This window comes from Macaca thibetana, chromosome 3, assembly GCF_024542745.1.
Source record: "Macaca thibetana thibetana isolate TM-01 chromosome 3, ASM2454274v1, whole genome shotgun sequence".
NCBI lineage: Eukaryota > Metazoa > Chordata > Mammalia > Primates > Cercopithecidae > Macaca > Macaca thibetana.
In genome coordinates, this window is record NC_065580.1 from 114,912,900 (window position 1) to 114,925,827 (window position 12,928).

The window sequence follows — 12,928 nt, forward strand, 5'->3', positions numbered from 1 at the left end:
GCTGGAGTGCAGTGGCGCCATCTCTGCTCACTGCAACCTCCGCCTCCCAGGTTCAAGTGATTCTTCTGCCTCAGCCTCCCGAGTAGCTGGGATTACAGGCACCCATCACCATGTCCAGCTAATTTTTGTATTTTTAATAGGGACCGTGTTTCACCGTGTTGGCCAGGCTGGTCTCAAACTCCTGACCTCAGGTGAGCCACCATGCCCAGCCTAATTAAATTTTTAAAATTTAAACAGAGACAGTTTCACCACATTTCCCAGGCTGTTCTCAAACTCCTCTGAGCTCAAGCAATCCCCCTGCCTCCACCTCCCAAAGTGCTGGGATTACAGGAGTGAGTCACCATGCCCAGCCTAGTGATTATTTTCATTAACAATTTTTAAAATTAATTTTAGAACAGTTTCTCAATGTGTGGATTATGTTCCATAATTGTGCAGGTGATGGCCTGAACGGAGGTAACTTTTTTTTTGAGACGGAATTTCGCTCTTGTTGCCCAGGCTGGAGTGCAATGGCATGACCTCAGTTCACTGCAACCTCCACCTCCTGGGTTCAGGTGATTCTCCTGCCTCAGCCTCCTGAGTAGCTAGGATTACAGGTGCCTGCCACCATGCCCAGCTAATTTTTTGTATTGTTAGTAGAGATGGGTTTCACCATATTGGCCAGGCTGGTCTCGAACTCCTAACCTAGGTGGTCCACCCGCCTTGGACTTCCAGAGTGCTGGAATTACAGGTGTGAGCCACCACGCCCGGCCAGAGATACCTTTTTAATGAAGTGTCAAAGTTAGGGGTCAGTTTCCAGGTAAATCCCCAGATGCCCATCTTAATTTGTGCCAGGCTCTACTATAGACCTCATTTCCCTTGGGAAAGAAGGTTGAGCGTTCCAACATGAGATGCTTTATTTTTTTATTTTATTTTATTTTAAAAATAGAGACAGGGTCTTATTATGTTGCCCAGGCTCATCTCGGACTCCTGGGCTCAAGCAACCCTCCTGCCTTGGCCTTTCAGAGTGCTAGAATTACAACAGTGAGCCTCCGCACCCAGTTGAGACGTACTGAATACACATTTCTCTTCACTCACATTCCATAGTGAGATTCCTTGACAGCAAATTTGCAGACCTGGAGAATGAGGCACCAATCTCATGTTATAATATCCCTGAATGAATCCAGTCAGGTCGGGAGGTAGTGGCAACCCAACATCTTGTGGTAGGAGGGCTCATAGGGAGGCTTTCTCCACTGGCTCTTGAAGAAGGGTCATCAGTTGAGGTGCCACGGTAGATATGGGGGTATATTGCAAAACACTAGAACCAGGGTATTATCAATGGAAAGGTCTAGACAGTGAGGCCCAACAGTGAGGCCCACTCATTTGCCTAATTAGAAACAGTTAGAGACTTGCTTAATTAGAAACTCTTGCCGGGCGCGGTGGCTCAAGCCTGTAATCCCAGCACTTTGGGAGGCTGAGACGGGCGGATCACGAGGTCAGGAGATCGAAACCATCCTGGCTAACACGGTGAAACCCCGTCTCTACTAAAAAAATACAAAAAAACTAGCCGGGCGAGGTGGCGGGCGCCTGTAGTCCCAGCTACTCGAGAGGCTGAGGCAGGAGAATGGCGTAAACCCAGGAGGCGGAGCTTGCAGTGAGCTGAGATCCGGCCACTGCACTCCAGCCTGGGTGACAGAGCAAGACTCCGTCTCAAAAAAAAAAAACTCTTGCCCTCAGTTTTTTCATGCTGTTGTTTGGTTTTTTTTATTATTATTTTTGTTTTTTGAGACAGAGTCTCACTCTGTCGCCCAGACTGGAGTGCAGTGGTGCAATCTCAGCTCACCGCAACCTCCACCTTCCACATTCAAGTGATTCTCGTGCCTCAGCCTCTATCAAGTAGCCAGGATTACAGATGTGCACCACCATGCCCGGCTAATTTTTGTATTTTTAGTAGAGAAAGGGTTTCACTGTGTTGGTCAGGCCGGCCTTGAACTCATTTTGAATCGCCTGCCTTGGCCTCCCAAAGTGTTGGGATTATAGAGGCGAGCCACCGCGCCTGGCCCAATTTTACCTTTCAAGTGTAGCATTTGAATTAGTTTCCCACTTAAAAATGCCACTGTCTGTGGTTTCGATATAAATTCTATAGTATTACTTTTCACAGTGACAAAAATGATTGAGATGTACTTTACTGGGTTTGTTGTTGTTGTTGTTTCTTGAGATAAAGACTCGTTCTGTTGCCCAGGCTGGAATGCAGTGGCATGATCTTTACTCACCACAACCTCTCCTCCTGGATTCAACCAGTTCTCCTGCCTCAGCCTCCTGAGTAGCTGGGACTACAGGCGTGCGCCACCACACCAGGCTAATTTTTGTATTTTTAGTAGAGACAGGGTTTCACCATGTTGGCCAGGCTGGTCTCGAACTCCTGACCTCATGTAATCCACCTGCCTCGGCCTCACAAAGTGCTGGGATTACAGGCGTGAGCCACTGTGCCTGGCCTAAGTAATTTTTTTTTTTTTTTTTTTTTTTTTTTTCTTTGAGATGGAGTCTCGCTTTGTTGCCCAGGCTGGAGTGCAGTGGCAGGATCTCAGCTCACTGCAACCTGTGCCTCCCGGGTTCAAGTGATCCTCCCACTTCAGCCTCCCACATAGCTGGGATTACAAGCATGTGCCACTATGCCCGGCTGTTTTTTGTATTTTTAGTAGAGACGGAGTTTCACCATGTTGTCCAGCCTGGTCTCAAACTGCTGAGCTCAAGTGATCCACCTGCCTTCGTCTCCCAAAGTGCTGGGATTATAGGCATGAGCCACTGCACTCAGTGAGATGTACTTTAATGTGAGATTTAAACATAATTAAAGGAGAATTAAAAACCAATTGTATAAATAAATGGAAAGAAAGTGTGAAACTTCTCTCCCATTTACCATTGATGTTTACAAATTGCTAATGCCATTTTAGGGAATGAACTTGAGTTAAATAGTTAAAAAATCAATTTAAAAGTTCAAAAATGTGGCAGAATGTCAACCACTTAGCTCTTGCCTTTCCCTGACAACCTGCTGTCATTAACAGCACAGCGAGTGATGACAAAGTTTCCACACATCCTGCTGACCTTCCAGGGCTCTCCGGTTTGTTCCTTTGGTGGCTGAGAAAAATAAGCTAAAAATAGAGTTGATGTTTAATTAGCTTTTGTAAATTTCAGAGTGATACAGAGCAGTTCATTTAGTAAACATTGATTGCCGTGTGCAGCGTGCTGTGCCACAGATAACTGAGGAGCTGGAGATGAGGTTTCCTAAGTGACTTGGGAGGGCGGGGCCAAGCTAAGAACATACCCAGGGTGGTTGAAGCCGTGGGCGATATGGTCACCCTCAAGGAGAATGAAGCGTGGCCAAGCAGACATCTGACATTTGAGAAGATTCTTTGACTGGAGATACCCAGAAACTGGTAAACCAAGTCCCCTAGGTCCTGGCGTCACATTCCTGCCTCTGTGCTTCACTTGGAAGTACTGTGGCCAACTCTCCATCCACTCCCTCTCCCCTCCCTCACACACCTGCACTCTTCAAGAAGTAATTTACAGTGCTTCAAAGCACTCAGGTGTTGGAAAATCTGTGTGCTTTCTGTAAATTGTGACAACCAGAATATCTTCTATTGTTCTCTTCACTCTCCTCTTCTTTGGTTTGTATCTTTTGTTTGCCTTTTATTTTAAAAATACAAAAAAGTACAGATAAAAGTAAGAGCATTCACATACTCAGTACTGAGAATTACCACATTACCTTTAGATTTTTAAAAATGGGAATGAGTATTTAAGGTTCCTTTTGAGGCCCTCCCCTGTGTGAATCCTTACCTGGAGTCTGCAGGGTGACTAACATACACCTCGGAGCTCCACAGGAGCACTCACGGCATCTTGACATGGTCTCATGTCTTGGTTTTGAAGATTGAAGGAAAAATTTAAGATTCTTCATCCTTGCCTTAAGCAAAATATCGACACTTAGATATTCTGTTGTCTTAAGAGCCACTTGGCTCTGAGTTCTTCAGAGGTTGTTGTTCCTTAGGGGAAGGAGACAGTGTGGCTTGCCCAGGACTGGAGACCTGCAGCCCCTGCCACAGCCCTAGGAAGCAGGCCTGTTTCTTGGGGATCTGAGTCTGACTTCAAAGGAAGCGCTCGCTGGCCTTTCTCTGCACTCCCAGCACGGAGAGCATCCCCAGTGACAACACTCTGAGTCCTCAACCATCAGCCTCTCTGTGTGCCTGTTACTGCCTTCCTTCCTGACCCTGCCCCCAGGCCCACACGCCCAGACAGCAAGGGTCAGGAGCATGTTTTGTGTATCCAAATAAATGTCTTGATTTCACCAGTGGCTCAGAAGGCTGTTTATGTAGAGTAGAAATCTGATGAAAAGCGTACAGGTAGAAGGAAATGTACAGCTGTGCAGATGTGGCTGTTGCTCTTGGGTTGTTTTCAGCTCTTCTTTTCTAGTTGCCTTCTTGAGATGGGAGATCAAGGACTCCTTCCATTCTTGAGAATTCTTCAAAGTCTTACAGTTTAGAGTAGTCTGCCCCCTGATCTAGTGCTGAGAAATGGCTACTCTAAAAGTTAGGCTTTTTCATTTTCTTTTCCTTGATTTTCATCTCAAAGTAGTGACTTCCCAGGAAAGTGCTGTTATCCGCCACTTCTTGAAGCTAAGGAGATGAGGAGCTCTCAAACGACACTGCCTGATGGCTTTCCATGGTCAGGGTGCTAACCTCCCCTCCTTCTGATTCACCTTATTCCAGCTGTTCTATGAATCATTTCCATGTTTAACAAAATTGATCCCCTGATCATGTAACCCACCCATTTCTCCCTTGATGTGTGTGTGTCCCTGTGATGGTGTCTGTGCTACCTGTTACTGCGGTAATGGTGTAGGGTTTTGGTGTTTGGGTCTTTTTAAAACTAACTCTCACCTGTCTTTTTCCTTCTGCGCTCACCCATGATACCCCACTCTGCCTCTCAGATCTTGCAGTTTTCAAGGAACGACTTCGAATGCTAACAGTAGGAGGTATGAAAATAATGAGCCTTTCACCTTTTCAGAGTTGAGGACTTCATTTGAATAGGATGTGCAACTTTTCCTAGCATGCAATATGGGGAAAGTTGACACAACTTCTGTCGCGTGTTTTTAAGTTTGCTAATTGTTCTGAAATATGTTTTTCCCTTCATTTGGTTATTAACCAATAAGTAGAATTACTTATATGGTATTGTTTTGTTTCTGTTCATTTTGTGTTTCGAAGAGCATTTTTCATCTTCATGTGTGCTTCATCGCTTCACTGTGAGCTTCCATCTTCAGCATCGTTCACCTTTAGCTGCTGCCATAGCCAGCTGGGCATATGAAGCCATGTTCAGCTCTGCATGGTGGCTTGTCCTGTCCTCCACATTCTGTGCTGAGGCTTTGACTGGACTCTGGATTCTTCCAGATTCTGCTTCCTGGGCATTTTGGGCAAGATTTCCTAAATGTTTTATGTTTGAAGGCCAACTGAAGTATTAATAAAAACTTACCGAGAACTCTTAGTGACCCCCGGTTGGGCAAAACACATTTGAGGAATCCAGAGTTGAAATGCTGGGGGATCATCTGCCTGTTGTCATCCTCCCTGGTGACCAGTCTCTTCTTTGCCCTCTGGCTTCTCTAAGCAGTTGTATTTTTTCTCCTTCTAATATCTGTGAGACTCTACGTTTTAATTACACTTTTTATTTTGAGATCATTGTAGAGTCATATGCACTTGTGAGAAATAACAGTTCTGTGCCCTTTGGCCAGCTTCCCCAATGGTAACATCTTGCAAAGCTATAGTACAACATCACACCACTACACTAAATTGATAAAGTAAGACTCTAGACATCCATCACCACAAGAATTCCTCCTGTTGCCCTTTTATCACCATATCTACTTCCCTCCCATCCCAGCCACTACTTGTATTCCCTGGCAACCACTATTGTGTTCTCCATTTCTATAATTTTGTCATTTCAGGAATGTTGTACATGTGGGATCACAGTATGTAACCTTTGGGGATTGGCATTTTTCAATCAGAATAATTTTTTTAGAGATTCACGCAGGTTGTTGGTGTAAATCAATAGTTTGTTCCTTTTCATTGCTGAGTAGTGTTCCATGGTGTGGATGATTGTTTTTAACCATTTACCTGTTGAAGGACCTCTTCATTGGAAGGGATTGTTTCCATTTTTTGGCTAATAGGATCTTTTGCAGAGCAGAAGTTTTTAATCTTTTTTCCCCCTCATTTCCCAGCTCAGCTTCTATGCCCAAAGTTTTTAGCTTGATGACATCCAGTTTGTTAATTTTTCTTTTATGGATTGTGCTTTTGGTATGAAGTCTAAGAACTTTTTCCTTAGCCCTCGATCCCCAAAATGTTCTCCTATGTATTTTCCTAAAGGTTTCATAGTTTTGTGTTTTACATTTAAATGATCCATTTTGAGTAAATTTCTGTATAAGGTATTTAGATCAAGATTCTTTTATTGTTCATTTTATATTTTTGTGTGTAGATGTCCAGTTGTTCTGGCGCCATTAGCTGAAAACTATGTCCTTCCTTCATTGAATTGCTTTTGTACTTTTGCCAAAAATCAGTTGGACTTACTGGTGTGGGTCTATATCTGGATTTTCAGTTATTTTCCTTTGTGTGTCTGTTTTTCCTTCGATACCACAGTGTCTTGATTACTGTAGCTACTAAACTTTATTTTTCATTTACAAAATTATTTTGACTATTCAAGGACCTTTTCCTTCTCCATGTAAATTTGAGGATAAGCGTATCTATGTCTACATATACCTCGCTGCCATTTTGATAGGAATTGGCTTAAACGTATAGATCCATTTAGGGATAAATTACATTTTTACCATGTTGTCTTCCAATCCATGAACATAGTGTGTCTCCTCATTTATTTGGATCACTGATTTTTTTAATCAGCTTTTTGTAGTTTTCAGCATATACATTGTGTATACGTTTTGTTGTATTTACACTTAACTATTATTTTCTTTTTAACATTGATGTCCACATATTCATTGGTAGTATATAGAAATATAATTGATTTCAGTGTTTATGTTGCATTCTGAGATCTTGATGAACTATTCTAGGGCTTTTTTTTTTTTTTTTTTTTTTTTTTTTTGGTAGATTCCTTAGGATTTTCTATATGGACAGTCGTGTCATCTGAAAATAGGAAGTTATTTCATCCTTTCCAATCTGTGTGCCTTTTATTTTATTTTCTTGCCTCATTACAGTAGCTACAACTTTTAGCACTGTATTGAATAAGAGAGGTAAGAGTGGATAGCCTTATATGCCCTGTTCCTGATCTTAGGGTGAAGGCATTTAGCCTTTCATCATTAAGTATAATGTTAACTGTAGATTTTTTGTAAATGCTCTTTATCAAGCTGAGGAAGTTTCTCTGTTTTCATATTTTTTTCTGATAGTTTTAATTATGAATGTATATTGAATTTTGTCAGATGTTTTTCCTGCATTGATATGATCTTGTGATTTATTATTATAATTATTTTTTGAGACTGATTCTTGCTCTGTCGCCCAGTCTGGAGTGCAGTGGTGCAATCTCAGCTCACTGCAACCTCTGCCTTCCAGGTTCAAGCAACTCTCCCACCTCAGCCTCCCAAGTAGTGGGGGCTACCAGTGTGCACCACCACTCCTGGCTAATTTTTGTGCTTTTAGTAGAGGTGGGGTTTCACCATGTTGGCCAGGCTGGTCTAGAACTCCTGACCTCAAGTGATCTGCCCACCTCACCCTCCCAAAGTTCTAGGATTACAGGCATGAGCCACCACACCCGGCCAATTTTTATTCTTTAATGTAGACAATTTAATGCTAATGTAGTGGATTGTATTGATTGATTTTTGATTATTCAACCAGCCTTGGATTAGTGGAATAAACACCATTTGATCATGGTATATAATTTTTTTAATATGTCTTTGTCTCTTTATATATTTTGCATCCATATTGATGAGGGATATTGGTCATTTTCTTTTTTTGTACTCTCTTTGTTTTTGGTATCAGGGTAATTCTGGCTTCATAAAATGAATGGAGAAGTGTTTCTCCTATTTTCTGAAAGACATTGAATAGAGTTGGTGTTAACTCTTCTTCGTTTGGGCTTAGAGGTTAATTTTTCACAAGGTTTTTATTTATTAATTAGATTTCCTTATTAGCCATAGGGCTTTTCTAATTATCTGTTTCATACTGGGTGAGTAGTGGTAGTTTGTGTTCTAGAAGTGGTTTATTTCATCTAAGTTGTCAAATGTATGTAGTGTTATTTATAGTATTCCCTTATTATCTTTTTGATAGTCATTCTTTTTTTTTATTTCTTTTTCAACTAAAAGAAAAGGAACAGAATCTTCTTGATATTTGAAGGGTCTGTATTGATATCCCGTTTCATTCCTGATATTGGTAATTTGTGTCCTCTTTTTGTCAGTCTTATAAGAGATTTGTCAATGTTACTAATCTTTTCAAAGAACCAGTTGTTTGTTTCATTGGTTTTTCTCCGTTGTTTTGCTGTTTTCAATTTCATTGATTTCTGCTCTTTATTATTTCCTTACTTCTATTTATTGGCTTTTGGCTTGTTTGTTGTTTTACCCTCTTTTCTAGGAATGGAAACTTAGATTATTGATTAGAGACTGTCCCTCTTTTCTGATGTATTTACTACTATAAATGTTTCTCTCAGTACTGGTTTAGCTGTCCTACAAAGTTTGATATGTTATATTTTTATTTTCTTTCAGTTGTTTTTGAGACAAGGTCTTGCGCTGTCATCCAGGCTATAGTGCAGTGGTATGATCACAGCTCACTGCAGCCTCTAATTCCTGGGCTTAAGTTATCCTCCCACCTCAGCCTCCCAAGTAGCCGAGACTACAGGTGTAGGCCACCATGCCTGGCTATTTTTAAAATTTTTTTATAGAGATGGAATCTCACTGTATTGCCCAGGCTAGTTGTTATTGTATTCTTCATATGCTCCTTGATATTTTATCTTTAGCTTTTGGATTATTTAGAAGGGTGTTGTTTAGTTTCCAAGTGTTTGGAGATTTTCTTGTTACTTTTCTTATTATTGCTTTCTAGTTTGATTTTATTGTGGTTGGAGAATGCACCCTATATGATTTCAATTGTGCTAAATTTGTTGAATTTTTAATAAATGGCCCACCATATTGTCTGTCTTGGCATATGTTTCACGGCTGCTTGAAAAGAATGCTACTGTTGAAATGCTATTGTTGGGTGGAGTATTCTCTAAATGTCTGCTAGAGCCAGGCATGGTGGTTCATGCCTATAAATCCAGGACTTTTGAGAGACTGAGATGGGAAGATCACTTGAAGGCCAGGAGTTTGTTGCCTGGCAACATAGCGAGACCCCTGTCTCCACCACCACCAACAACAAAATTAGCCAAGCATGATGCCACATGCCTGTAGTCCTAGCTACTCAGGAGGCTAAGGTGGTGGGATCATTTGAGCCCAGAAGTTTAAGCCTGCAGTGATCTATGATTTCACCACTGTACTCTGGCCTGGGTGACCCTATCTCTAAACTACACATACATGCATGTGCACACACACACGTCTGTTAGATCCTGTTAGTTAATGACTGTTGAGTTCTTCTATATTTTTGCTGAATTTCTGTCTAGTTTTTTAGTCAGTTATTGAGAGAGGAGTATTAAAGTCTTCAGCTATAAATGTGGGTTTGTCTCTTTCTCCTTTTAGTCCTATCAGATTTTGGGTCACATATTTTGCAGCTCTGTTCTTTGGTGTTTACACATTTCAGATTGCTGTATCTTCTCAGTAAATTGACCCTCTTACCATGATGGAATGTCCCTCTTTGTCTCCGGTAATTTTCTTTGCTGCGAAGTCATTTCATCTCATATTAATATAAGCCACTCGTACTTACATTTGATTAATGTTTACATGATACATTTTTTCCTCCTTTTACTTCAACCTGTCTGTATCACATATGAAGTGAATTTCTTGTGGATAAGCATATAGGTGGGTTTTGTTTTATATTTATCCACTCTTCATAATCTCTGTCTTCTATTTAATATATTTAGGTCATTTATGTTTGATGTAATTATTGTATGTTAGGGCTCAAGTCTGCCATTTTATTATTTATTTTTTGTTCTGCTTTTCATTGCTTTGCTTTCATTTTCCTGTGCTGTGGAGTTTCAAACCCACATTTAAAAAATTTTTTAAATTATGTATAGTTTTTTTTTGTTGTGTGTTTGTTTGTTTGAGACAGAGTTTTGCTCTTTTACCCAGGCTGGAGTGCAGTGGCACGATCTCGGCTCACTGCAACCTCTGCCTTCCTGTTTCAAGCGATTCCCCTGCCTCAGCCTCCCGAGTAGCTGGGATTACAGGCACCCGCCACCACGCCCAGATAATTTTTTTGTATTTTTAGAAGAAGAGGGGTTTCACCATGTTGGCCAGGCTGGTCTCGAACTGACCTTGTAGTCTACCCACCTTGGCCTCCCAAAGTGCTGGGATTACAGGTGTGAGCCACTGCGCCCGGCATGTTTTTGAGTGTATCCTTTTATGTAGCATTTTTAGTAGTTGTTTTAGGTATTACTACTTTATGTAGACATAACTTATAGTCTACAGAGTCATAACTTTTCAGTACATATTAAGTGTGGAAACTTTACCTCCTTTTGTATCTCTTTACCGTCCTGCATTTATAATTATCTTAGATATTTTCTCTACATACATTTAGAACTTCATCAGACAGAGTTATAAGTTTGTTTCAACCATCAGATATAATTTAGAAGACCCAAGAGGAGGACAGTCTGATGTATTTACCCAGATTTTTGCTTTTTGTGTTCTTTCTTCCTTCTTGATGTTCCAAGATTCCTTCTTTATTTATTTTCTGTTTAAAATGCTTCCTCTGGCCAGTTTTTTAGAGCAGGTCTTCTGGTGACAAACTTAATTTTCCTTTACCTGGGAATCTCTATTTCTTTCCCCTTCATTCCTACAGGATATTTTTGGTGGATATAAGATTCTAGTTGGACATAATCCTTTTCTTTTAGCTCTTGAAAGGTGTTGTGCCCTTTCTTCCTTTCTCTCTTTCTCTCTCTCTCTTTCTCTCTTTATCTCTCTCTTTCTTATTTTTCTTTCTTTCTTTCTGACAGAGTCTCGCTCTGTCACCCAGGCTGGAGTGCAGTGGTGCGATCTCTGCTCACTGCAACCTCCGCCTCCTGGGTTCAAGTGATTCTCCTGCCTCAGCCTCCTGAGTAGCTGGGATTACAGGCGCGCACTACCACGCCTGGCTAATTTTTGTATTTTTAGTAGAGACAGGATTTCACCATGTTGGTCAGGCTAGGCTTGAATTCCTGACCTTGTGATCTGCCCCACCTCGGCCTCTCAAAGTGTTAGGATTACTGGCGTGATCCACTGTGCCCGGCCTGTGCCACTTCTTTCTAGCCTCCATGGTTTCTGATGAGAAATCCTGTCATTTGAATTGTTTTCCCTATAGGTAAAGTGTCACTTTACAACCATTGCTTTTAATTTTCTTTGATTTTGTTTTTCAGAAGTTTAATTATCATATGTTTTGGCATGGATTTCTTTGAGGATATCCTCTGGATTCACTCAGCTTCTTGAATTTTTGGGTTTGGTCTTTTACCATATTTGGGAAGTTTTTAGCTAAGTACTTTTTCAACTACCCTCTTTATTCTCTGCTTCTTTTATTTTATCCATTTATATGTTTGTGAAATCTTTGATTATACTGTCACATGTCCCCTGAGGCTCTGTTCATTTTTTATTTTCTTTCTGTTCTTCAGATTGGTTAATTTCTGTTGTTCTGTCTTCAAATATACTGATTCTCTGCCCCTCCATTCTGCCATTGAGCCTATCCATTGAACGTTTTTTGATTTTTTTAACAAATTTCTATTTGGTACTTGTTTACATCTTCAGTTTTTGGCTGAAACATTGTATTTTGTGACTCACTTTTAAAAATTTGTCTCTATCGGCCGGGCGCGGTGGCTCAAGCCTGTAATCCCAGCACTTTGGGAGGCCGAGACGGGTGGATCACGAGGTCAGGAGTTCGAGACCATCCTGGCTAACACGGTGAAACCCCGTCTCTACTAAAAAATACAAAAAACTAGCCGGGCGAGGTGGCGGGCGCCTGTAGTCCCGGCTACTCGGGACGCTGAGGCAGGAGAATGGCGTAAAAACCCGGGAGGCAGAGCTTGCAGTGAGCTGAGATCCGGCCACTGCACTCCAGCCTGGGCGACACAGCGAGACTCCGTCTCAAAAAAAAAAAAAAAAAAAAAATTTGTCTCTATCATGTTCTTAATTGCTCATTGAAATTGTTTGGGCCAGGTGCGGTGGCTTACGCCTGTAAGCACTTTGGGAGACCAAGGCAGGCAGATTGCTTGTACTCAGGAGTTCAAGACCAGCCCAGCCAACATGGCGAAACCCCATCTCTATTAAAAATACAAAAACTAGGCTGGGTGCTGTGGCTCACGCCTTTAATCCCAGCACTTTGGGAGGCTGAGGCGGGCACATCATTTGAGGTCAGGAGTTCTAGACCAGCTTGGCCAACATGGTGAAACCCCGTCGCTACTAAAAACACAAAAATTAGCCAGGTGTGGTGGCACACGCCTGCAGTCCTAGCTACTCTACTCAGGAGGCTGAGGCAGGAGAATTGCTTAAACCCAGGTGGTGGAGATTTCAGTGAACTGAGATCATGCCACTGCACTCCAGCCTGGGCAACAGAGCGAGAGGCTGTCTCAAAAAAATTATAAAAACTAGCTGGGCGTGGTGGCGTGCGCCTGTAGTCCCAGCTACTCAGGAGGCTGAGATTGGAGGATCACCTGAGCCCTGGAGGTTAAGGCTGCAGTGAGCAGTGATCGAACCACTGCACTCCAGGCTATGCGACAGAGTGAGACCCTGTCTCAAAAAAAAAAAATGAAATTGTTTGATGATGACTCCGTTCACATCTTAGGTGATTCTAACATCTTGGTCATCATGGTA

The 12,928-nt window shown here is 41.7% G+C and overlaps 1 protein-coding gene across 7 annotated transcripts in view; it reads left to right on the top strand.

Annotated features, from left to right (window-relative positions):
• Positions 1-12,928, top strand: part of OGDH (oxoglutarate dehydrogenase) — a 96,893-nt gene that overhangs the window by 43,918 nt on the left and 40,047 nt on the right. For 3 of the 7 annotated variants that reach the window (XM_050783373.1, XM_050783372.1, XM_050783371.1), the window contains one exon: positions 4,955-4,999. The exons of the other annotated variants lie outside the window; for them this stretch is intronic. In XM_050783373.1, the coding sequence (XP_050639330.1) occupies positions 4,955-4,999 (45 nt within the window). The remainder of the gene's footprint in view (positions 1-4,954; positions 5,000-12,928) is intronic. 7 annotated transcript variants of the gene reach the window in all.